The following is a 27,197-nucleotide window of genomic DNA, read 5'->3' as shown; positions in this document are numbered from 1 at the left end:
TTCCTGGTTTACACTAGGGTGAGTGATAGTATCAACAGGGCCATTTACTGACTCTGATTACTCTTGGCTTACACAAGGTTGAGGGAATTTATCATAGACTCCTAGGGCTGTAAGGGACCTCGGGAAGTCATCTAGTCCAGCCCCCTGCCCAAAGTAGGATCAACACCAACTAAATCATCCCAGCCAGGACTTTGTCAAGGAGGGACTTAAAAACCTCCAGGGATGGAGATTCCACCACTTCTCTTGGTAATCCATTCAAGTGCTTCACCACCCTCCTGGGGAAGTAGTTTTTGTTTTGTTTTGTTTTTTTTCCTAATATCCAATTTTGACCTCCCCCACTGTAACTTAGGGCCTTATACTGAGGACCCATTGGTTACCAGGTCATGGAATAACTTTTTCATCCTATTTTATACAGGGTCAGCTAAAACTTCTCGTCGTATCATAAGAGGGGAACTCCGGACCAGAGAGTCAGATTCTGCTGCCAGGTACCACCGTATAAATGAGAAGGAGCGTCCCTGAAAGTAGTGAGTTTACTCTGCATTTGCAGCTCTGCAGATGGGAGCAGCACTTCTAGCATCAGGAGCCCAAGCTAAGAAGGGGCCCAGTTAATGTTGAAGTCAGGACCCAGTCCTCACAACCAAAAACATAAGAACTCCAGAGAAATCCCCTTCCCTAGCCCACTAGCCCTTTGTACTGCACCAGAGCTGGGAATGGTACTCAGGAGTCCTGTCGGCTGCAGGCTGTGATCTGCCACAATAGATAGACAGGTTATCTATTACTTTTTCATTGTCCCTGGCAAGAGAGAGAGCAGTATAAGGTAGATAGTTAGATAGATAGACAGATAGAGTGTATGCGGGTAGATAGATATGGTGTATGGGGATGGATGGATACAGTGTATGGGGATAGATAGATAGATAGATACGGTGTATGGGGATGGATGGATAGATAGATAGATATGGTGTATGGGGATAGATAGATAGATAGATACTGTATATGGGGATGGATAGATAGATAGGTACAGTGTATGGGGATAGATAGATAGATAGATGCGGTGTATGGGGATGGATAGATAGATAGGTAGATAGATATGGTGTATGGGGATGGATGGATAGATAGATAGATAGATACGGTGTAAGGTGATATATAGATAGATAGATAGATATTTTCCTAAGGTAACCAAATATTTTTCATCAATATATATATTTTCACCAATATACATTTCACCAAATGAAATTAATAAGCAGCAGGTTTAAAATAAACAATGGGAAATATTTTTTCACACAACACAGTTAACCTGCAGAACTCCTCGCTGGAGAATATGGTGAAGACCAAGACTATAGCAGGGTTTAAAAAAGAACTAGATAAATCAGTGGGGGACAGGTCCATCGATGGCTAAGAGCCAGGCTGGGCATGGGCAATGTCCCTGGCCTCTGTTTGCCAGAGGCTGGAAATGGGCGACAGGGAATTGATGACTTGGTAATTACCTGTTCTGTTCATTCCCTCTGGGGCACCTGCCAATGCCCGCTGTCAGAAGACAGGACACTAGGCTTGATGGGCCTATGGTCTGACCAGTGTGGCTGTTCTTATGTTCTTAACCTCTGATTTAGGCTGCTTCAGTTTATGTCATGTATGTAAGTTTCATATAAGTTTGAAATAAGTTTGATAATCTAAAAAAAAATATGCATTGTTAATTGATGGGTTTTTTTCCCTTAAAAGACCCTGTGATAAACTCTGCATATATTTCATTGCAGCAGCACCCTTACCATGCTAATCTGTGTGGAATCCTTCCCAGGTTTCTCTCCTCCTCATCCAGATTCTGTGCCATTATCCAGCTCGCTATTTACCCCTGGCCTGGGAAGGTGTTCTCTCCTCACACTGAGGCCAAGGTACTGGAAAAAAAAATACTAACACCTCTTTTTCTCTGCGCACAAGTTATGTGTGGCCAGTTGGGAGGTCATTTTTCCAAGTCTATTCCTAAGGGCTCCCAGGCACCGCCTCAGTGGAGATCCAAACAGAGTTGGACCAGAGGCTCAGAATTTTCCTAACAGTTCCCAGCAGCTAAAGTGGTCACAATTTGAGAGAAGCAGCGGAGACACTGCAGTGATTTTGACAGCTAGGGGCAAGGGAATGATACCCAGGGGAGCTGGTGTCTCTTCCAGTCACAGCGACTGACTGGCTGTGAACCCTTGCCCTTGCCGCTTCTGCCCTGTATCCCTCCCTTTCCATGGTGTGCTGTGATGTTACGCTCCGTGCGACAGAGGCAGGCTCTCAAAACGTGTTTCTGAAGCAGATCGAGGCCTCTAGGAAGCAGGAAGATATGAATCATGCAACCGATCTGGCGGCAGCTAAAAAGTTTTGCATGGCCAAAGCCCATGATCTCTCTTTGCTCAGGGTGTCCACGCCTGCGTACGTCCCTCCGCAACCACTGTCCAGCCTTCAGGAAGTTGGAGGCTGCTCTCAAATCGCCCCTCACTCTTCTACTAAGTAAATAAGCCCAAATCCCTATCCCTCAGTCTTCCCTCATAGGTCATGTGCTCCAGCCCCTGAATCATCCTGGCTGCCCTTCGCAGGAGCCTCTCCAATGCGTCCTCATTTTTCTATCCTGGGGGGCCCAGAACTGGACCCAATACTCAAGATTACCAGTGTCAAATAAAGGAGAATAATAATTCCTCTAGATCTGCTGGAAATGCTTCTCCTTATTGTGATGGGGTTCAGGGGTCCCCCTGCACTGCACCCCGTCTGCTGGCAGGAGTGACTCTCACCCAGCAGGTACAACAGGAGGTTTATTAGGCAACAGATGCCCAGTTTCTCACAGAAGCGTCAGTACAGCTGTCAGAGACAGTTCTTCCAACCCGTCCTGGGGAGAAAAGCCCGAGGGGTGCCCCTCTGGGGTGTAGCTTTCCCCCTCCTCAGGCTGGCTGCCTTGCAGCTCCCTCTCCCCCCAAGCCTCTAACTGCCGTGCCCGATTCAAAAAACCAGCTCGGCTCCTCCCTCCTCTTTGTTCAGGGCTGAGGTGTTACCTGCCAGCCTAGGTTGTAGCCCCAGGGTCATCCTTAGCCACTGGGAGCTGCTCTGCTTGTCTCACACATGAACTTCCCCCCACTCCATCACACTTATACACCCCAATATGCTGTTGACCTTCTTGGCTACAAGGCCACAGGGTTGGCTCATATCTAGCATCTCTTCCATTGTAATCCCCAGGTCCTTTTCTGCTGTACTGCTACTTTGCAGTCAATCCCCAGCCTGTAACAGTGCTTGGCTTGGGATTCTTCCATCCCAAGTGCAAGACTCTGCACTTGTCCATTTTGAACTTCATGCAATTTCTTTCTGCTCAATCCTCCAATTTGTCTAGGTCACCCTGGATCCTATACCTGCCCTCCTATCTCCACCTAGCTCAGTGTCATCTGCAAATTTGCTGGGAGTACAATTCATCCCCTCATCCAGGTCATTAATAAAAAATAGTCACGGAGAGGAATCCATGTTAGTCTGTATCATCACAAAACAAGTAAGCAGTCATGTAGCACTTTAAAGGCTAACAAAATACTTTATTAGGCGATGAGCTTTTGTGGGGCAAACCCACTTCTTCAGAGCTGGAAAAAAAAATAAAGATGTTGAACAATCTCCATTGAATAGTAACAGAGAGAAAGCCGTGCTAGTCTATATACTATCAAAACAAAAAAAGCAGTCAAGTAGCACTTTAAAGACAAACAAAATAATTTATTAGGTGATCTTTCGTGGGACAGACCCACTTCTTCAGACCAGAGCCAGACCAGAACAGAGTCAATATTTAAGGTGCAGAGAACCAAAAACAGTAAGCAAGGTCTTTAAAGTGCTACTTGACTGCTTTTTTGGTTTGATAATCTCCATTCAGGAAGAGCTGGTAAAACTGAAATTCAAGAAATTAAGGTCATATTGAAGGAGTGTGGAAGGTAAGCACGTAGGAGCCTGAAGCTTATCTATGCAAACGAGGCTAATCCTCACTTCTGGGGAAGGACATTGAGTGATTAATTTTTATTGAAGATCAGCAGAATTGATGACATTACATTCTGTTTTCTTTTTTTCTTTCTTTCAAGTCCCAGTAAGTGGTAAAGTGTCAGGTGTGCTAGACATGGTAATGAAACAAAAGTGGAAGAGTTATTTTTCAAATCAATCACAAGGAATCATTTCCATGAGTTCACCCCACTTTGTGGGTCATTCCTTTCACAGGTGCCCAACCCAGCAAACATGTTATTAACTTTAAGAGAGTAAGTTGTGCAGAGACAATGAGCAATTCCTCTGGGTTTGGGGTTTCACTATAACCTGGCACACTTCCACCAACAGCACTGGAGTTGGTGGGAAAGCTGACTGTATTTTATGGATCGGAGAGGGTTTGGAAATGTGGCAGGAACTAGCCTGACCAAATTTGATATGCAGCTTTCTTTAACCCAGACTTGAAGTAAGGTCAGGATTTGGTTTTTCTCCATGCACCCCACTCTACCTCCCGCTCCTTCCTTCGCTCCCTCCTGCCCTCTCTATAACCTTTTGTATTACCAAGAGGCACTGAGCCCTCATCTGGGCGGAGTAAAATCTATGCTCTTGAGCCTTGGCTGAGAGCCAGCTGGCCTTTAGCTCATGTGGTAGCGTGCAGGACTTTAGCCCCTATGCTCACAGGTTCTATCCCTGGTGCTAGCAACCCTGGTCTGTCAGCATCACACTTTCAAGTGGAGTTCTGGAACCAACAGAGTCTCTTCAGATCTGACAGGACCAGCGTAAACTTACCTGATTTCCTGGAAAGTCATAGACTGATAGAACACCAAAACTGGAAGGGACCTGGAGAGGTCACTGAGTCCAGTCTCCTGCCCTCACAGAAGGAAAAAAACACCTTCCAGACCATCCCTGATCGGTGTCTATCTAACCTGCTCCAGTGTTCAGCCAGGCTGGAAGTTTTTCCTAAAGTCCAATCTAAACCTCCACTGTGGAAGTTTAAGCCTATTACGCCTTGGCCTGTCCTCAGAGGCCAAGGAGAGCCACGTTTCTCCCTCCTCTTTGCAACCTTCTTTTAGGCATGTCACGGACACTAGCCCGGTCCCCGTTCCCGTTCGTTGTCTGACCGCATAAGAGACAGGCAACACCAGCAAAGTCAAAATCACTCTCTTTATTTCATTGGTGCCTTGCAATACAGAGTAGCCTGTCTCCACCTGGAACCAGCCCCCGCCCCAAGTTTCAGCTTTGTAATTTTATACAGCATTTGTGGAAGCACCCAAAGCAGATCTTACTGGTTTATTTTCTGTGGTTCCCTTTTATGGCACTACGGCTAAAGTGCAAACTTTTCCTGTAATTCTTTAGCAACTTCTGACTGAGGCAAGCCTTTTCCACTTCCTTGTCTTACTTCTCGCCTTGTACGTGACCGTCCCACTTTGCCTTAATGGTGAGACTGTCCCAGAATGCTTCACTAGTTATACTCATTTCTGACAGGCACTTGAAAGCCGCTGTCATAACCATGGAATTAAATGTTCCTGGAATCAAATCATGCTCCAGGACATGGAAATGGAGGGGGCAAAGAGAAGAGGGATGGAAAACCTCGTCCAATGGCCCCACTGCCCCTCATTCCCCAGGACCAACCCCCAAGCTCACTTTAAACTGCGCATGGAAGGAGCTCGGCCTTTCTCCTCTTGCCCACAGCAGAGGAAGGGCCCAGAACCAAAGCTGGAGCCCTTACCAGAGCCCTTGCCATTTGGGGGGATGAGGTGCTCTCAAGGGTTAAGAATGACTCAGAAGTGTAGTTTTCTCAGGATCTGTGTTAATAGGAAACAAGTGTGTGTGTGTGTGTGTGTGTGTGTGTAGGGTTATTGGGATTTTTTTTCTCTTTTTGCAGAATGTTGATCATTTTGTGGGTTGGTTTGGTTATTTCCAGGGGGCTTGCTCAAACGACGCCAAATCTGGGGCCAGCGATGGATCCCCTGTGACAGTGTGGGGCTGGGGGCAGAGCTGCAGCCCTCACCGGCCCCTCTGCAGCAGGGTTGGGCCGAAACACCCAAATGAAGTTCCTGAGAATGAGAAAAATGCTGCCCCGGCTCAGCAGCACCGTGACAGGCAAAGCCCTGCAAGAGTAAAGCTCTGCATCTTAATTTATTTATGCATGAAGCGAGTGTAAGTGGGACTATTACTGACTTCAAAAGCAGCCCCGGCACTTGGGCCGTACATGGAGGTCAGAAGGTCACATTTTGGCACTCTGCCTTGGAAAGATTGCTGACCCCTGGCTCACGCGAATACATTCCATGATGTTGCTCTGGAAGAGCAGCTGGTTAGGACAACCAAGCAGCGTGGTTTTCAGGCCTTTGACTGAAAGCAGATGTGCCACTGGACCATTTTAAGAGAGACGTAACCTAAAGTCAGCTAATAGTTGCACTGAAGACCAGGGTATCAACCCCTTCCTTCCGCTTCCTTCTCCATCTCCTCAGCCTATGCACCATCTCACATGACACTGCTATGAGAAGTTCCCCTGCAGTCATAGAACCAGAGAAACGTAGGCCTGGAAAGGACCTTTGCCAGTCCCCTGCTCAAAGCAGGATCAACCTCAGCTAAACCATCACAGCCAGCACTTTGGAAAGCCAGGACTTCAAGACCTGTAAGGATGGAGATTCCACCACCTCTCTAGGTAACGCATTCCAGTGCTTCACCACCCTCCTGGGGAAATAACTTTTCCTAATATCCGACCTAGACATCCCCCACTGGAACTTTTTAGACCGTTGCTCCTTGTCCTGCTATCTGACACCACTGAGAACAGCCTCTCTCCATCCTCTTTAGTGCCCCCTTTCAGGAAGTTGAAGTCTGCTATTAAATAGCCCCTCACTCTTCTCTTCTGCAAACTAAACAAGCCCAAATCCCACAGCCTCTCCTCATAGGCCCTGTGCTCCAGCCCCCTAATCAGTTTGGTTGCCCTCTGTTGAATGCTCTCCAATCCATCCTCACCCTTTCAATATTGGCTGGGGGGGGCGGGCAGAACTGGCTGCAATATGGCCTCTCCAGTGCCAAACAGAGGGGAATGATAATTTCACAGGAGTTCCATCTCCACATGACCATGCAGGGAATGGAAACAGTTAACAGAGTTAGGCATTGGGTCATGGGGGGGACTAGCTGAGCTATGTGTGGGGACAGGGGACTGAGGATCAGGACCGAGGGCTACAGGCAGAGTTGTAGGGGCAGGGGATAAAGGGGGAGAGGGTTGGGAGTGAGGGGCACTGTTAGAAGTGGGGGGGGTCCCCCAACAGGAAATTTGGACTGGGGTTAAGAAGCACTAGCGGAGCCATTCAAAGCTGACACCATGACCAACACACCTATTAACTCTCCACTCCCTAAATCATGTGTCAAGATAATTTCCTTTTACTCACAGTTCCTAAGCACTTCACGGACACCTTTTATGGCACCACTCCCTTCAATGCAGATTATTGCCCCTTACACACAGTTGTAGAAAGATATCATGACTAGCTTTGCATAGCGGCCCCTCCCTTATTATCTCAGTCATCTTCCAAGCCTGACTCTATATAAAGGACACTGGCTAAGGAGGGCTGTCCGTGGTTTCTGTCTCAGCCAGAGGTCTGCATCCATCTGTCAGACAGGAGTGGCAAGCCCAGGACAAGGTGAGTCGATGACCCAGCTGGGATTGCTCCAGCTCAGCTGATGTTCAGCTGCATTTACATGACTAAAGCTGGAGCATCTGAGAGTCAGGGCAACTGGCCTTTGTTCGCAGCTCTGGGGCAGGAGTAGGGCCAGTGGCTAGAACGTACAGAGCTGTCATAAGGATGTATTGAGTCCTACACAGTTCTATTCAATTGGTGCTCCCTTGCCCAATGGCAGAGGGACCCAACAACTTTTTTAGAGGTGTGATTTTATAACCTTCAGCAACACCTTACTGAAATAATTTTAAAACCATTATTAAACCAATGTCCCACAGAGTAACACAGTACATTCTGAAACAGACAGTCTATAGCTGGGGGTAGCAAAAGGTCGTTAAATGGGTTCACTACCACCAGAATGGCTCTTTCACAGTTGTTCAGAGGTCTGGCCGGGTTTGTCACTTTTAAATTAACTAGATCCGTAGTGGCCAAGCAATTAGGGAAGAAGAGTCATGTGGATAGAGTGCAAAGAGTCACACATTGTATCCATCTATCTATCCGTCTATCTGTCTATCCATCCATCCCGTACACCATATCTATCTGTCTATCTATCCATCCCCATACACCATATCTATCTATCTGTCTATCTATCTACCTGTCAACAGATTGCATCTACACACGATGGCTGTGTCTACACTTGCATTTATCGTTTGAAAGAGTTATGCAAACGAGGGAAAATGCAAATGAGACCAAAATTTTCATATATGGCAACTCATTTCATGTCGTTCGTTTGAAATAGCTTCTTTCGAAAGAAGAAAACCAGTGTAGACACTGCTCTTTTGAAAGTAAGCGCTACCTTTGAAAGAATCCTTCTTCCCATGAAAAAAGGGAAGGATTCTTTGGAAGACGGGGTTTACTTTCAAAAGAGCAGTGTCTACACTGGTTTTCTTCTGTCAAAAGAAGCAATTTGAAAATAAGAACATTCAAACGAAGTGCTAGATATGCAAATCTGCACCTCATTTGAATTTTCAATTTTCCTCATTTGCATACCTCTTCCGAAAAAGGAATGCAAATATAGACACACCCGACTTGTTCTGCTGACAGAGAACTGCTGGACTGCACTTCCCACTGGTGCCAGAAAGCAAAATAGCAGTTCTGCAAAGAGGGCTGGCAGGCATCTGGAAGCCCTATCTCTCGACAGACGTGTCTACGCTGCACTTTTGTCCATGGTACTCTGTCCAGAGATTCGTATGCCTCGTATGCCTCAAAAATAATACTGTCGAGACAAATGCAGAGTTCTGTTGAGACTTTCTTAAGAGAATGCTTGAAGTGTGTAGACACTCCGGGTGCATCTACCCTAGCAAGTACATTCGATGTCCAGATTAGAAGACCGAGTTCTTTCGAAAGAGCCCATGGAGCGTCTACACATACACGGCGCTCTTTCGAAATTAACTTCAAAAGAGCCCCCCCGTTCTTTCAAAGTAGGTCCTCCTTTCCCAGGGTGGGAAAAGTGCCCTCCTTCGAAAGATTATCTCCAAAGAGAGCAAGTGTAGATACGCCGTGGCCCACTCTTTCGAAACAGCCAGTCCTCCATGGCCACGATCAGCTGGCAGATGGCGGAGCTCTTTGGATCCAGCGTCCAGCCGTGTGTAAGGATGCAGGCACCCAGAAGCCCTCAGGCAGGAAGCTGAGAGAGTGCAGGCAACAGGAAGCCCACACTGCTGCTCAGACCACTGCCAGCTGCAAAACCGCACCACCTCCGGCGCCATGGCCAGCCTCCAGGACTCCCACCCACCCTAGGGGCCACCCAGGGACTGGGGGGAGTCATCCTGGGGGGGGCGAACCAGGCACCCAAGTGCCGGGTCCCCTCCTGGACCAACGCCGAGCTGCAGGACCTCCTTGCCCTCTGGGCAGATGAGGAAGTCCTGCAGCAGATGGGGGTCTGGTGCCAGAACATGGCGGTGTTTGAGCTCCTGGCCAAGAGCTTCACTGGCTGGGGTCACCCAACCCAGATCCTGGACCAGGTGAGGTCCAAGGTTGAGGAGCTCTGACAGCGCTACTGCCAGGCTCAGGACACTGCTGGGTGGTCAGGGGCAGCGCACACCAGCTGCCTCTACTTTAGAGAACTGGACCGCCTCCTTGGCATCCTCCTGGCACCTCCAGCTGTGCTCCTGAATACCACCAACCTCCCCCCCCCGCCCCCGACCAAGCCGGAGATAGGGACCGAGGGGAAGGACCGCCCCAGACCACCAGCCACTCACAGGTGCCCACCAAGGCTACGTCTACACCTGAAGCCTACATGGAAGTAGCCTATTTCGATGTGGCGACATCGAAATAGGCTATTTCGATGAATAACGTCTACACGTCCTCCAGGGCTGGCAAGGTCGATGTTCAACATCGATGTTGCGCAGCACCTCATCGAAATAGGCGCAGCGAGGGAACGTCTACACGCCAAAGTAGCACACATCAAAATAAGGGTGCCAGGCACAGCTGCAGACAGGGTCACAGGGCAGACTCAACAGCCAGCGCTCCCTTAAAGGGCCCCTCCCAGACACACTTGCACTAAACAGCACAAGATACACAGAGCCGACAACGAGTTGCAGACCCTGTGCGTGCAGCATGAATCCCCCGCTGCAGCAGCAGCAGCCAGAAGCCCTGGGCTAAGGGCTGCTGCACACAGTGACCATAGAGCCCCGCACGGGCTGGAAAGACAGCGTCTCTCAACCCCCCAGCTGATGACTGCCATGGAGGACCCCACAATTTTGACGTTGGGGGACGCGGATCGTCTACACGGTCCCTACTTCGACGTTGAACGTCGAAGTAGGGCGCTATTCCGATCCCCTCATGAGGTTAGCGACTTCGACGTCTTGCTGCCTAACGTCGAAGTTAACTTCGAAATAGCGCCCGACGCGTGTAGCCGTGACGGGCGCTATTTCGAAGTTAGTGCCGCTACTTCGAAGTAGCGTGCACGTGTAGACACAGTTCAAGGATCCCAGCCAGCAGGCCGAGGCAAGTTGGGGGGGGTGCATTAAAGGGACAGCAGTCAGTGGTTCCAGAAAGGCTTGTCCACCATGTGACCCTGCCCATGGCGCTTCCTGCCCCTGCTCTTTCGAAAGAGCACCTTGGTGTACGTGGACGCTGTCTTTCGAAATTGAACTGGAGGCATTTCGAAAGCACGGAATGAACCTTCGGTCCCTGCTGGCGTGTGTGGACACTCCATTTCAAAAGGCCATCTTTCGATGTTCTCCTTTGAAAGACGTTCTTTCGAAGCAGAAGTGTAGTGTGGATGCAGCCTCCCTGAGTTAGGTCGCCAGAAGGCCTCTTCTGTCGACAAAACTCTATAGAGTAGACCCAGCCTCAAGTTTTGGAGGGAGATGGTGACAAAACTCTCTAATGTAGACACAGCCTTACACGGGGGGAAACAAAACAGGCTAATGTCCCCCCACCCCTCCTGTCTTACCTCTATGGCTCCTTCTCCTGCTGCTCTCCAGGCCCGTGAGTATGTGCTTCACATGCAGTCCAGACAGCTCCTGACTCACTTTACCCGCAGCTGATGGGACAATTAGCTCTTTCTTAATAAAAGCCTGCCTAAAATATAGAACTGTCCTAGTGAAAACACCCGATGCTCACCCTACTTCGAAGACTTTGGAAAATCCTGCTCAGTATCCCTATGGGATTCTATTAAATGTTCCCTTTTTCTGAAACAGCCACAGAAAGAATAAATCAGACATACAGGTGGTCTTGGGTCCTCCCCGCCCTCTCCCAGGAGCTCGCTGAAGGTTCCTGAAGGAAGAATTCCACCTCACTAAGAATTCTACTGAGAAAGTCTGGAAGAAGCTATGAAACGGTCTCAGCCAAGACAGGTAAATTATTTCCCTTAGAGGAACCAGTTTTGTTTGACCCAAAGCAGATTTAATTGAGTTTGACAAAACTTTTCACAATTCTTGGATTTACTGTGCCCAAGACAATCTTTTTTCACACCATTTCTCAGAACTTCTAGTGAACCAATAACAATAGTCATTGTCACCCTCCTCCTCCTCATCCATTTGCCCACTTATCTCCTCAACTTCAAAGTTACGTGAACATGGACTGAAAACTGTCCTTCATCCCCTCCCACCAACACACAACTCCAAGGCTCCCTACACGTAGGTCACAGCTGGGTCACTTTCCCCATGCAGCTGGAGGAGATGGGGGTTCAGGAGGTGCAGGGATTAAGGGGACAGGAGGGAGGTGCAGACACTGGGTCAAAGGAAGGTTAGACAGGGAGGGGTGTAGAGACTGGAGTGAGGGGAGTGTGGGGAGCTTATGGGAAATGAAGAACGATGGGGGGCACCACCAAGGGTGCTGGGGCAACAACATGCAAATTTGCCCAGCATGCAATTTTCCCTAAGGTTGGGTCTGGTCAAGACATTCCCCTAAGAAGCCTCCTCAGGCAGCAGGCAGTGGCTCAGGTGTGAGGTCTGCCCTCTCCTCTTGCTTGGAAAGCCCCCTTCTTGTCTCTCCTGGGGGGCGCTGGGAGAGGGGGTCTGCCAGGCATGACACAGCCTCCTCCCTTGCTACAGACATAGAGAACACAGGGATCACCTGCAGCCTCAGGTGCTGATAATTGTCAGGTTCCTTCACAGCTCTACTTTGGCGGAGATGGGCACCCAGCTGGGAATATTCATGGGGCTGGAGCACCAGCAGCCCAGTGTCCTGTCATCTGAGTGTGACCAAAGTCAGATGTCCGAAAAGGAATGGACAGAGCAGGGCAGTTCTCGAGTGAGACACACTCTGAAATCCAATCCCTGTACCTGGCGGTCGTGGGATCAGAGACACTCAGCACGTGGGGTTACATCCCTGCCCATCATGGCTAAAAGCCCTGGATGGACTCATCCTTCAGGCAATTTTCTAATTCCTTGATGAAAACACACATTTTTGCCTTCACAACGTGCCCTAACAGCAAGTTCTAAGGGTGGGTTCCATGCTGTGTGCAGAAACGTATCCTTCTGTTTGTTTTAAAGCTTCATTGGGTGACCCCAGGTTCTGGTACATAACACTTCCTTAGTCAGTTTCTCCATGGCCCTGTGACTGTACAGGTCCCCATCTTAGCCCCCTTTCTCAGCTGTTTTCCAAGCTGTGCAGTCCCTATCTTGAGTCTGTCCTTGTACAGAAGCTGTTCCAGACCTTTAAGGATTTTTGTTGCCCTCCTCTGTACTTTTACATCTTTTTTAGAGATGGGACAACAATAACTGTGCACCAGACTTCTTTCAGGCTGGAAGTGTTTTCTCTCCTCTCTGTGCCTCAGTTTTTAATGATCCAGAGTTCTTGTGTCTTCATTTCACTGTTTTTTTTCTCTGTTGGTGACTTTGGAAAAGGGCTTCACAGCTGGTGAGGAGCTGTACAGATTGGTAAACGAAGGGGCTGGCCATTTGTTTAGGTTACTCAAGCAAGGTTCCCCCAAGCTGTCTGGAGAATTAAGTTCACCCCAAATTTGGATCTGATCCAAAATGGGATATGTTATATTGATACCTGTGGACAAGAAAATTTGTTTTAGACTGAGACCTGCAGCAGCTTTGAGACAATTTGTTGAGTCTGGCCAAGAGAAAAGGGGAAAGGGATCCGGTCTAGGGGAAGAACAGACTAGGCAAAGTCAAGCTGAAATACTGTGAGGTTTGGAAGGATGTGGACCAACTGGAAAGAGCCCAGGCAGGACAAGGAGTAATGGGCTTAATCTGCAGTGGTTGAGATTGATCTTTTTGGAAAAAAATCTTTTTACCTGTGCGGTCTCAGCATAAGTACTGGAGTTATATCTAAACCACCAAGCTAAGGGCTAGTCTCCTATTCCTTCCTCTTGGAGCCCTTCTCCCATGTGTAAATAAGGAAATACGTGCAAGGAAAGATAGAAGACAACAGATCCTCCTGCATGCACCTGAGAGATTACAGACAGGGTTAAAGTCCCTTTTCTATTTCACAGAGAGAGGCATTGTTTCCCAGCTGCCAGGGGAGGTTATAATTGAACTGAGTGCATAGCAGAGCTGCATGAATCAACAAATGCTAAAAGAACCATGATCAAGTTGCACAATGTGCCTTCCCTTTTGGTGGCAGTGCTGACTTTCAAACCTTGGGAACTTTGAAAGTTTGGTCAATTGTTTCTTTAAAAAAAAACCCCTCTCAAACCAGTGTCTTTATTGCTTGTGTTGAACAGGGATGGGGGTGTGATGGGGTTCAGGGGTCCCCATGCACTGCACCATCCGCAGGCAGGAGTGACTCTCACTCAGCAGGTAGAACAGGAAGTTTATTAGGTGACAAGAGGCCCAGTTTCTTACAGAAGCGTCAGTTCAGCAATCAGAGGCAGTCATTCCAACCCGTCCTGGGGAGAGGAGCCCGAGGGGTGCCCCTCTGGGGTGTAGCTTCCCCCTCACCAGGCTGGCTGTCTTCCAGCTCCCTCTCCCCCAGCTTCTAACTGCTGCCTACGATTCAAACCCAGCTCGGCTCCTCCCTGATCTGTGCTCAGGGCAGTGGTGTTACCTGCCAACCTAGGTTATAGACCCAAGGTCATCCTTGGCCTCTGAGAGCTGCTCTGCTTGTCTCACACACATCCAGCATGAGTCTCACACATGCACTACCTCCACTCCATCACAGGGGGTAATTTTACAGGGTGTACAGGTCAGCACATGTCACCATACAGGGGGCACCTCCTTTGCATGACTGTGATGTTACTGTCTGGTTACTCATACAGCTGTTTTTCAAAGCATCCCTGGTTAGACGTGCCCCTCACTGTGCTCTCCTGATAGTGCTAGTGTCTGGCTGCTCATTAATAGTGATCAGGTGATCTGCCATGGCCCTCCAGCCTGGCAAGAAAATTTCCCCCTTATTCTCACATAAGTTTTGGAGCACACAGGGGGCTGTCTCCACCAAGGGAATGTTGCTTTTGCTGAGGTCTAACTGTGTCAGAAGGATCCTGAACCTGACTTTTAAACAGCCATATGCACATTCTACTACTGTTCCGAGCTTGCTCAGCCTGCAGTTGAACTGCTCCTTACTGCAGTCCAATGTGCTTGTGTATGGTTTCACGAGCCAAGGGTGCAAGAAGGAAACTGGATCACCCAGGATCACTATTGGCATCTCCACATCTCCAATAGTAATTTTCTGGTCTGTGAAGAAAGGGGGGAAGAGAAGATATCCACACTATGGGAGGTTGACAACACATGCCCAGAACCAGCCACACCACTCTTTTGTCCCATCAGGGGTTACCTATTATCTGGAGATTCTGTTTCTTTATCTTTGAGATTCATTTCCACCGAATCTGTGATTGGTTCACCCCCAAACATTTCTGGTCACCTATCAGTGGGATTTTTGATACTGACAGGGACTCATAACATTCAGGGTTCATGATTACAAGAGACCACCAGCTTCCCAGTATGACCTCCTCTGTCTCCCCTTGCCTTGGCTTTCATCATAAGGGGTGAGAGAACAATTTAGAAATGCATCAAAGAGAACAAAAGCATGCATGCCACCCCTGAAACGTGGACATCTCTTCACAGAATCACAGAACCCTAGGGCTGGAAGGGACCTCAGGAGGTCATCTAGTCCAGCCCCCTGCTTCCTTGTTCTGCCATATGACTCCACTGAGGACAGTGTACACCCTCTTTAGAGCTCTCTTTAAGGAAGTTGAAGGCTGCTATCAAATCACCCCTAAGTCTTCTCTTCTGTAAACTAAACAAGCCCAAATCCCTCAGCCTCTCCTCGTAGGTCTTGTGCTCTAGACCCTTAGTCATTTTTGTTGCCCTTCACTGAACCTGCTTCAGCAAATCCACATCCTTCTTATACTGGGGGGGGGGGCAAAACTGGAGACAATATTCCAGATGCAGCCTCACAAGTGCTGAATAACTACTTCTCTAGATCTGCCAAATGCTCCTTTTTCTTGTACCTGTGTTGCTGATGAATAAAGGGTTTCACCTTTTCTTTTGGAGTAAATTGTGCCTTTTGAGACAGCATTCCAGGCACTGGACCAACAATCGAAGCAAGATGTTCAGAAGACTCTGGGTCTCATTCAACCACCACAATGAGTGAGCAACCTTTCTGAGGTTCTCAGCTGTTCACAAAAGTGTGTTTCTCAGAACTAGAGCCCAACATTTTAAAAGTTTTCAGGATTAGAAAGTCAGTTCTGCAAAGGCAGATGACGGATCATGAATTTTTAGATTCCTTCTTTTGGTATTTGTTCCTTTATGGCAACACTGCAGCGCCAAGAGTTCTAATAGAACCTCCCCAGGCAAATGGGAGACAGCTCTTCTCTTGGTGCAATATGCACCACACAAGTGCATGCCTCAAACATGGCCCTGTGAAGTCTCTCATGCTTCCCATGCATATTCATTTATTTACACATCTTCAGCAGGTGGGACTGAGAGATGAACTCAGAGAATGGTGGTTAAGGTAGGACTCTGGTACTTACTGTGAGGCATCATAAGAAGAAAGTCTTTTCCTCATATCACAGATTCATAGAATCCTAGGGCTGGAAGAGACCTCAGGAGGTCATCAAGTCCAGCCCCCTGCCTAAAGCAGGATCAACCCCAACTAAATCATCCCAGCCAGGATGTTGCCAAGCCAGGACTTAAAATCTTCTAGGGAAGGAGATTCCATCACCTCCCTTGGTAACACATGCCAGTGCTTCACCACCCCCTTATGTAATAGATTTTTCCTAATATCCAACCTATGCTTCCCACATATTTACTAGAGACCATTGCTCCTTGTTCTGCCACCCATCCCTACTGAGAACAGCCTCTCTCCATCCTCTTTAGAACCCCACTTCAAGAAGTTGAAGGCTGCTGTTAAATTGCCCCTCAGTCTTCTCTTCTGTATGCTAAATAAGTCTAAATCCCTCAGCGTCTTCTCTTAGGTCATGTGCTCCAGGCACCCAATTGCTTTTCTTGCCCTCCAATGGACAGTCTCCAATTTGTCCATATCCTTTTTTTGTTGGGGTGGGGCCAGAATTGGACACAGTATTCCAAATGTGGCCTCACCCATGCCAGATAAAGGAGAATCTTTTCTTCCCTAAATCTGATAACAATGATCTACTCATGCAGCCCTAAATGCTGTTAATCTTTTTGGCTACAAGGGCACACTGTTGACTCATGTGGAAGTCCTCATCCACTGCAATACCCTGGTTCTTTTATGGTTTTATAAGGCTGAAACAGGTGACAGTATCTCTTTTGTAATAGCCGCTATTGCTCATAGAATGAGGTTGAATAATTTTGAAATAGTGGTTGCATTGTGTAGACATTCATGACATTATTTCGGAATAGCGGCTGTTATTCTGAAATAACTTTGCTGTGTGGTCACGCACCCTAGTGAACTGAAACATCTGTCATTTACTTGCCTGACTTGGGACGTTGCCAGAGTGTTCTAGACACAGGCATGGTACAAATATAAAGAGGGAATCTCTGAGGTTCTTGTTCTATCTGCACCAGTCACCAAATCTCCATTCCCCAGCAAGTCTCTGAAGAGATGGAATATTTTGTTGACCTCTTATATTTTGCAGGGTGGAACTGTCCGGTTTTCCCATGAGATCTCTGATGGCGAGAAAGAAGCCACAAGGAACAGGAAGACGAAAGTCTTGCAGTGCCTCCGGAACTATAAAATTGACTGTGAAGAGGTAAGGGTCTATCATGGCCCACAGCACTGAGGAGAACAAACTAGCACATAAGCTATGGTGTGTCAGGCTCCTGGTACAGTGGGAGCAAATGCCTCCAAAATCTGGCCACAGAGGCCGTTTCTACACAAATTTTTGGGAAGTAGGGGCCTCTGGAAGAAGGACTTCCTTCCAGAAGCTCCCCCAGGGCCGCGCTCCTACACAGCGTTTTGGAGTCTGAAAGAATGTCTTCTGTACTGTAAATCATGTGACCTTATGGTAATGAGGTGTGGAGAATTTGCCTCCGCGCCTCATTAGCATCTTTCGGGCTGTGTATTAGCATGCCACTTCCAGAGAAAGTGGCCTGTGTTGAAACGGCCCTGGAGACGTTCCTCAGGAAATGAGGCATTTCGAAACCACAGGCAGGTGGCCCACAGCCACAGATGTACAGAGCTCATCTCCTCTGGCAAGGCTCAAATTTGAGGCCTTCCTTGCTAAAGGCACCACCTCCAACACCCATAGCGAAAGCAGCAACACCCTCGGAAGTGCGATATGGGGCATTCCAGGGCATACTCCCATAGGGCTCTGTGCTCAGGGGAATACGGTCTGTGCTTACTAATGACCCTGCACATGGTGGTTTTGCAGCCAGCTGGAGCCTGCAACAGGGAACAGATGGAAAGGAAACATTAGAGCCATCATTGTGAACCACATATAGAATTAGAGGAAGAGAGAGTTGGGGGTGTGAGCTAATGGGAACTGTCTGACCTATTACCAAATCAGTAACGAACAGTGACTCTGTAACATACTTCCTACATGTTCCACGGCCCCTCTGCTGGCTGTACCACACAGAGGGTAAAAGCCAACTACTGCTGCCCACCTGCTGTGATTACTCTGGTACATGGCATGGTGGAGACATGCGAGGAACCTCCCCAGATAGTTACCAATCATTGAAGAGTGGTAGTCCTTGGAGGGATGTGAGTTCTATGCATCCAACCTAACTGCGAACATCTCCCTTCTTTGGGCAAATCCAACCTAAGAGTCTTCTTCTTTCTTCCTTGAGCTCAAAGAGAGTGACCCTGGATTTCTGGGGGCTCAAGATTCAGTATCCATTGGGCAATGTTTACACGGCAAAGCTATTTTTGAACGCAATGCTGTAATTCTGTGTCTAGGAAACATGCCTTGCATTTTGAAATATTTTTCAGGCGACCTGGTGCGTTATTTCAGCATCTCTCTGCCCCTCATTGCTGGAGGCCTCAAAATTATGCAGTATTTCAAAAATTGAAATCCCGAAATAGCCTCTTTTGAAATTGACTTGTAACAGTGTATGGAAATTGCATAGCTCAAATTGCATATCTCAATTTGAGTTAAGAGGACAGTGTAAACATAGCCTCCGTGACTGACTTCTCACAAATCCTTTTTGTGCATTAGCAGTACAGCAGGCTGACTTTTTGCATTCCACACTTATTTCATGAAAAAAATGCAACTTTGTGATAAAATGTCCTTTGCTGAACAAAATTTAAAGTGGTTTTAGAATAAAGAGAACTTTAACATTTATTGTGGGTGTATAGAGGAAATGGGGGGATCATTGGGGGGGGGCTCATGTTTTTGATGAGCAATTTGGTTCCTCGCATAGAGAAAGCAATATTTACAGAAATAAAAATAATTTCATGAGCAGCTGCATTTCATATACTTTGGGAGGCACAAAGACGAATCCTGAATTGCCTGTTCATTCAAACAAACAAATAAAACGTAACCCCCAAATTGATTCCCATGAATCATGGAGACCAAGGGTATGTCTGCAGAGCAAAGTTATTTCAAACTAACAGCCATTACTTTGAAATAAGTTTCCAAGTATCTACACAGTACAGCTATTTCAAAATAGGGGCGGTGTAAACTGGGAATAGACACAAAACTAGGAGGAGAGGTAGATTCGTTGGAGGGTAGAGAGAGAATCCAGAGGGACCTGGATAAATTGGAGGACTGGGCCAAAAGAAACCTGATGCAGTTCAATAAGAAGTGTAGATTCCTGCATCTGGGGTGGAAGAATCCCAGGCATTGTTACAGGCTGGGGACCGACTGGCTCAGCAGCAGTACGATGGAAAGGGACCTAGGGGTTATGGTGGATGAAAGGCTGGATATGAGCACACGGTGTGCCCTTGTAGCCAAGAAGGCTAACGGCATACCAGGGTGCATTAGGAGAAGCATTTCAAGCCGACCTAGAGAAGTAGTTATTCCCTTCTTTTCAGCACTGCTGGGGCCACATCTGGAATATTGTGTCCAGTTTTGGGCCCCCCAGTATAAAAAGAATGTGGATTTGCTGGAGCGGGTTCAGCGAAGGGCAACAAAAGTGATTAAGAGGGTAGAGCACAAGACCTATGAGGATAGGCTGAGGGGTTTGGGCTTGTTTAGTTTACAGAAGAGAAGACTTAGAGGTGATTTAATAGCAGCCTTCAACTTCCTGAAGTGGAGCTCTAAAAAGGAGCGTGAGAAACTGTTCTCAGTGGTGTCATATGTCAGAACAAGGAGCAATGGTCAGAAGTTGAAGAGGGAAAGGTGTAGGTTAGATATTAGGAAAAACTACTTCACCAGGTGGGTGGTGAAGCACTGAAATGTGTTGCCTAGAGAGGTGGTGGATTCTCCATCCCTTGAGGTTTTTAAGTACTGGCTGGACAAGGTCCTGGCTGGGATGACTTAGTGGGGGTTGATCCTGCTTGAAGCAGGGGGCTGGACTAGATGACGTGCTGAGCTCCCTTCCAGCCCTGTGATTCTGTGATTCTGTGAGTAGAACCTATTTCGGACTAAGCCACAGTGAATCCAACAGGTCTATTTTGAAATAAGTTCTATAGTCTACTGTGTGTAGACACATTAAGGCTGGATCCCCCCCAGCTTTCGAAAGCCCCTTCTTCTGATCACCAGATAGGAAGAAGGGCTTTTGAAAACTGGGAGGGGGGTCCTTTCGGAAGGTCTCATCTCCACGGGTGGCGCGCGATTCGAAAAGCCTCACTTTCGAATCGCTGCGGCTGCCTTTATGCTAATGAGGCGCTAAAATGAATATGCAGTGCCTCATTAGCATATTTTGAACCTGCTCATTAACATGCCCATTTCAAAAGGAAGGGGAGTGTGTAGACACAGCCTAAGGGTTATTTCAAAATGCATTTTGTGTGTAATAGCATTATTTTCAGAACAGCTTATTTTGGAATAACACTGCTCTGTAGACATACCTCAAGCCTGCTAAACATGGAGAACAGCACAAAGTTCGAGTAAATCTGAGTTGGATTTGAAGTCCAAAGGAAATTAAAGGTAATTACATGACCCCCACATACATATTTTTGAAAATTCTGGTCCTGATCTATTGGTACGTGCATGGGATTTTAAGCGGAAACCTCAAAGTTTCAAGGCATAGAGGGCTACCACCCTGTGATTGTGGCTGAAAATGCAGGGTATGATGCATTTCCTATGGATGCAGCATGGGATGCCGGATAAGGAATCCTTCCAAACATAAGGAAAACGAGTCTGGGCACTTGAGGTACTCTGTATGAACTTCTTGAAAGGATCTGCACTGGAAGAGATGCCTCAGCATTCTTTGCTCCTTGACCATTCTCTCTTTTTCCTCCCCCAGGCTAACACACCTAATATCGCCATCCTAGGATCGGGTGGAGGTTTGCGGGCCATGATTGGCCTTCTGGGAACCTTGACAGAAATGCAGAATCAGGGCCTGTTGGACGCCATCATGTATCTGTGTGGGGTATCAGGTTCCACCTGGTGGGTGCATATAGGTAGCAGCGAGAATGACCCAGTTTTCCTGCACAGTATTGAGGGTCACTGGGGCATTTCTAGGATTATTCAACTGTGTAACTTTTTTTCTGGCATGAGGAGTGAAATATTTAGAAGCTAGGAATGTGCCTCCACCACAATCACGGGGTGCGAGGCAACACCAATTGATTGTGGGGGCAACAAAAACGGTGAGGGTTCTGGGACACAAGACCGATGAGGAAAGGTTGTGGGAGCAGGGCTTACTTAGTTTTCAGAAGAGATGAGTGAGGTGTAATTTGATAGTAACCTTCAACTTCCTGAAGGTGGGCTCTAAAGAGGGTGGAGAGATATGTTTCTCCGTAGTGACCAATGGCAGAACAAGGATAAATGGTCTCAAGTTAGAGTGCGGGAGGTCAAGGTTGAAGGTTATGAAAAAACTATTTCATAAGGAGGGTGGTGAAGCACTGGAATGCGTGACGAAGAGATGACTTTCTTGTGAAGTCACAGATTTGTTTTAATGCCAGGATGAGAATTCTGAGTGTAAAATCAAAGGTCTGAAGATTAAAAGATGTTTACTGTCCTATGCCTTTTCTCTCAGCCATATCTGTTCTGGTTCTTTAAAAGGTGCATGTCCACCCTCTATAATTACAAGGACTGGACAGAGAAAATACAGACGTTGGAACAAGACCTGTGTAATGAACTTTCCAGAGCAAAATGTGATATTGCAGAGGAGTTTCGTTTGGCAGAGAAGGCGGCTGAAGATGAACTCTTCTCTCTGACGGACGTCTGGGACGATTTCTTTGTCTATACAGTATTGAATAAGGTGGGCTTCTGTGTAAATCCAGGGTCTCCACTGATCACAAGTTTCCTAAATAAATATATTTGGGTTCTCTCTCGCTCTCTGTCTTGCTCTCTTTCTCTCTCTCAGTTGTACTTGTGGTTAAGGACAAAAATAGTGGAAGGATAATAAATTCTGCTCATATTTTAAATCTTTCCGACCCCTTGAGGCAACTTGGCAAATCTCAACGTCTTCCCAAAAGCTCGCAGAGATCACTGTGGGATATGAACGTTTCTAAAGCGAATAGTAACAGAGAGGTAGCCGTGTTAGTCTCTACTCCTTTATTTCTAAAGTGTGGCCTTCGAACCTGGTTATGGGATGTGGATACACATTTCTCATTAACACTTAGGATTGTACATGGCTCCCCCCAAAATCTGGTTTCTCTCCCTTCCTGCCTGCAGTGCTGTGCTGGAGGAGCCTGCAGGGCATAATGGGGGAACCCAAAGCACCCTGGGAGCTGTAGTTGCTAGGCCAGCACCTTTCCTAGACAGCTGGCCCTGAAGCAGGGAATAGATCACATTTCCTAACATTCCCTTGGATTTTAACCTTTATTACTGCATTACATTTTAGCACATTATAACAAAATCATTGTAAAAGTCACTGTTTCCTCTCAGTTTTTCATTATCCTCCTTTACGTGTATCCCTTGTATTACGATTTTGAACTCCTTTAAATTTAAACAAAATTGCTGTCCACATTTACAAAAAAGCACCACAACCCCAAATGAAACTTCTGCATATGGGCCTAAAACTAGTAGGAATTTGTCGATTAACTTGGAGAATCCTAGAGATAAAGGAGACCTCAGGAGGTCATCAAGTCCAGCCCCCTGCCCAAAGCAGGACCAACCCCAACTAAATCATCCCAGCCAGGACTTTGTCAGGTGGGACTTAAAAGCCTCTAATGATGGAGATTCTACCATGTCTATAGGTAACACATTCCAGTGCTTCACCACCCTCCTGGGGAATTAATTTTTCCTAATATCCAAACTACACCTCCCCCACTGCAGCTTGAGACCACTGCTCCTTGTTCTGCCATCTGTCACTACCGAGAACAGCCTCTTGCCATCCTCTTTAGAGCTTTCCTTCAGGAAGTTGAAGGCTGTTATCAAATCACCCCTCACTCTTCTGTTCTGCAACCTAAATCAGCCCGAATCTTTCAGCCTTTCCTCATGGGTCATGTGCTCCAGCCCCCTAATCGTATTCGTTGCCCTCCATTGGATCCTCCAGTAAATCCACATCCTTTTTCGACTGGGGGATCTCAGAACTGGATGCAATACTCCAGTTCTGGCCTCACCGTTGCTGAATAGAGGGGAATAATAACTTCTCTAGATCTGCTGGAAATGCTCCTTCTAATATACCCCAGTCTCCTAAGTGAGTTTTAAAAAATCTCACCCTGGCATCCAATACCAAAATCGTTGGCTTTCCAGAACGAGAATCGATAAGGAATGAAAATCTCAACCACAGTCTTGAATTTTTAACAATGGGCTCTTCATTCGAGCAGAGAAAAGGCTTAACGTAATCCAACAATCCCGGTTTTGACGTCAGAAGGATTCAGACTGGAGAAAGGTGCATATTTTGTAAAGTGAGGGTTGTTAACTCTTGGAAGCACTTGCCAAACATTGTAGTGGATTGTCTACCATTGATTTTTTTTTAATCATCATTGGTTGCTCTTCTAAAAGGTTATTCATCCCCAAAATCTGGGTCCATTTGAAAAGCTCCACCGTGCACTGTAAATTCCTCCTTGTTTATCTGCACAGTCCATGCTAGAATGAAGGAACAACAATGAAGATGTTGCTGGTCTCAGTGAAAAGGGATTAATTCTTTTCAGCAAACCTTTTGTTTTACTGCATTAATCAATTTGTGCCTTTCCAGCACGATCCAACAAAGTTATCTGAACATGAGGGAACCTCTGTAAGTGGGACAAATCCTTACCCAATCTACGCAGCAATAGAAAAGACCAAATGGGAGGAAGGAAAAACCAAATGGCCTGAATGGGACCGAATGGGAGGAAGTCCAGGTAAAAAAAATGTGGCTGTTTTGCATAAATCCTTCAACTCTTCCTCCTAAATTTCAATCAAAATTTTACAACTTACTTTACCAAAATGGTTAAGATGGTCCTCATTTTCCAAAAATCAGGTTTGTCAAAAAAAGAAAAGTTTCCCAACATTGCTTCAATGGTGACTCTGAAAATATTTTGAGTAGAAATGTCTATCAAAGGCGTTTTCCTTCAATGACTCCACCAATTTTTAGTTTCGATTTTTTAATGTTTGTTTTAAATTCCATTTATTTATTTATTTAAAATTCATTTTAAAAATATCCATTTTGCGTTTCGAACTTGAAATACTTTAAAAAATACGAAGCTGTTTTCCGTTTTGGCTCGCTTTGCACTTAAATGCATCACTTTCCGATTTGACTCCTTATGCTTTATTTTTCGTTCGCACCTTTGGTCAGAATTACGGGTGGGCTGGTGAAGGATGGGTGCAGATAGGCTGTGATCACAACAACAAGAATTCTGGGACATCCAAGGACATCACGTGCTGACTTAGGAGGGAAACACCCAGTGGAAGAGGTCACATTAGAAAATGATCACAGGTGGAGGAACAGATTGAAAAATTAGTTGGGATTCCTTAGTTCCTCAAACAGACTGGAGGGAGGGAGCTTTCGAAGCTATTGCCCTCAGCCAAGAAGAGAACCACAAGGCACTGTAAGTAAAAGGTCCCTTTTTCACAAGCCCTATGTATATTTCACAGAGATCTGGTTTGAATTCACGCCCCATCAATCTGGTTTTCCTGGCCTGGGTGCATTTGTGTGCACCAAAGACTTGGGAAGCAAATTCGAGGATGGGAAACTGGTAGAAAAGAGAGAAGAGAGAAATTGGCTACCTGCAAGGTAAGCATACATTTGGAGGCTGTGTCCACACTGGGCAAAGTAAGTCAACTGCAGACACACAATTCTAGCTCTGGCAATTGAGAAATGAAACATCATCTCAGAATGAAAAATTGAAACATTCTGTTTCATTAACATCAGCACACTTCATTTCAGATTTATTTTTAAATGAAACGTTGTCAAAAATAAACCAAATACCATGGTGGAGTTCAAATTTTTGAAAATCAGAGGATTATTTGCTGATGCAGAGAATATTACACTGGAAATTTTTAACTAGTTCTACTTAAAATAAACTTCTCCAGTTATGGTTTAAAGTGTGAACCATGTATCAAAAGTATATCACCTGCCAGAGATGGGCCTGCCAGTACACCCTTAGACTTTTCTACCAGTTGGGTACTCTTGAGGCTTTCATGGTTTCTTCGGTGCACTGTTGTAAATAAGGATTTTTTTCTTTTGTTTTCAGGGTTATGGGGAAGCGCCCCTGGAAGCATATGCTATGACATAGGATATTTAATAGGTATTGAAATTTCTGCACGTTGAAGGTAGTGTCGGGCCATCAGTAGAATAGGAACAGGTCCTGAATGGAACAGAAAGGCATTGTCAATGGTCCCAGTGCCTTATGGTTCATGACGCTGATATCATCATATGTCAAACAGTCACTGGAGTAGCAATAAGCTAACATAGCCCAGGGGTGATGGTGGGTTGGTTTTTGAAGGGTGCCCAAAGGAGACCAAGGACACAAGTGTCAATCTTGCCTTTCAGTAGCCATGTCTGGTTGGTGAGCCAAGTGCAAGCACAACCAATCACTAAATTTGGGATCAGGAAGGACCATCCTCCCTGGTGACGTTAGCAGGAACCAGGAGATTTTCTTGATCTTTCTCAGCAGCAAGGGGTGTGGCTCACCACCTGAGATTCTAAGGCCATGTTTCATCTAATCATCGAACCAGTCCCAGGCACTTCCAGGATGTCTGCCACTGGGGTACTCCAGTGTCTCCTGTTCTCTGCCTGTGTCACACAAGAGCTCAGTCTCCGGAGCACTGCCTTAGTTTAACTGAAGTTGCTTGGCTCAGCCAGCATTACCGATGAAACATAATGGCCTTCTGGTCAAAACCTGTGCATCCACGAAACTACACAATTAATTCCATCAGCTAGCTTGGAAACTCAGCTTAGATAAACTCCTGATTTCAAACTTCAATCTGGTTTTGCAAAGATTTTGCTGCGAGGGAAAATTTTGCCCTCACTTCCATCAGTCTCAAACAGGAACAAATGACCAGTCACTGATGGAGTTTCACTTTCTTTACATCCTAATATCAGGGCCAATCCAAATAGGAAGCAGGGGCTTTTGAAATCAGGGGATCCTTTCGAAAGTACCCCAGCTTGATAGGTGGCACATGCTTCCAAAGCAGCACTTTTGAATCGCATGTGGAAGGTATAATGCTAATGAGATGCTGCATATTCATGTTGGTGCCTCATTAGCATAATCCAAAATTCCTCATTAACCTGTGCCTTCCAAAACGGAGGGTAGTGTGGCCACAGCCAAAGAGTTATTCAGGAATAGCTTATTTCAAATAACACTGCTACACACCAAATGCTTTTTCAAATAGCACTTAGCTATTTCAAAATACAGCGTCTACAGACAACAGAACATATTTCAAAATAGAGCCATTGTACCCACTATGGCTTATTTCAAAGTTGTTTCTATTCCCTGTGCTGTTCCTTATAAAGGCCATGTCTACACTGGTACAAAACTTCGAAATAGCTATGCTAGTGGCCAAATTGAAGATTAATAATGAGACGCTGAAATGCATATTCAGCACCTCATTAGCATGACACCAACCTTGGCTCTTTGAAAATGCTGCTTTTCGCTCCCATGTGGCTCATCCAGAAGGGGCCTTTTTCAAAAGGACCCCTCTATCTTCTATAAGCTGAGAGAAACAAGGGGATTTCAAAGTTGGCAAGGTCCTTTCGAAAAGCGGCAATTTTGAAGAGCGGTGGCTGGCCACGTGCTAATGAGGCACTGAATATGCATTTCTGCACCAGATTAGTATCTTCGAAATGGCCATTAGCATGGCTATTTCAAAGATTTCTCTCAGTGTAGACGTAGCCAGAATGTGGTTTACCAATTTCAAAATAAGCTAACCACCATTCTGAAATTATTTCAAAAGAGTGGTTGCATTGTATAGATGCAGGACGATAAAACAGGACTAAAGCAAGCAAAGTTAAAGCAGATACTTCTGAATGGATCACTTCAAACATTTGGACTAAACAGAAAGATTTTGACTGAAGTAGAAAATCATAATCTAAAAGGTTTGCAGGAATGAGAAGAGGAGAACATCGTACCCCCAAGGCTGGGAAGTCTACTGCCACCCCTGCAAGAAGGAAACGTAGAGTAGTGGTGGTTGGAGACTGTCTTCTGAGGGGGACGGAGGCGCCCATCTGTCGCCCTGACATTTCCTCTTGGGACGCGTCCTGGCTGCCAGTGGCCCATATCCGAGACGTCACGCAGGCATTGTCGAGG

The 27,197-nt window shown here is 46.5% G+C and overlaps 1 protein-coding gene across 1 annotated transcript in view; it reads left to right on the top strand.

Annotated features, from left to right (window-relative positions):
- The first annotated feature begins 9,550 nt into the window (after positions 1–9,550).
- The window catches only part of LOC142004496 (cytosolic phospholipase A2 gamma-like), a 41,575-nt gene continuing 23,928 nt past the window's right edge, over positions 9,551–27,197 (top strand). Inside the window, 9 exon segments of the mRNA XM_074982140.1 lie at positions 9,551–9,619; positions 15,735–15,766; positions 17,124–17,229; positions 20,825–20,967; positions 21,583–21,781; positions 23,666–23,810; positions 24,544–24,664; positions 24,666–24,682; positions 25,143–25,196. Coding sequence (XP_074838241.1) covers positions 9,551–9,619; positions 15,735–15,766; positions 17,124–17,229; positions 20,825–20,967; positions 21,583–21,781; positions 23,666–23,810; positions 24,544–24,664; positions 24,666–24,682; positions 25,143–25,196 — 886 coding nt within the window.

The sequence above is a fragment of the Carettochelys insculpta genome, chromosome 32 (assembly GCF_033958435.1).
Source record: "Carettochelys insculpta isolate YL-2023 chromosome 32, ASM3395843v1, whole genome shotgun sequence".
NCBI classification, from domain to species: domain Eukaryota; kingdom Metazoa; phylum Chordata; order Testudines; family Carettochelyidae; genus Carettochelys; species Carettochelys insculpta.
This window is presented reverse-complemented; position numbering and strand designations above follow the sequence as displayed.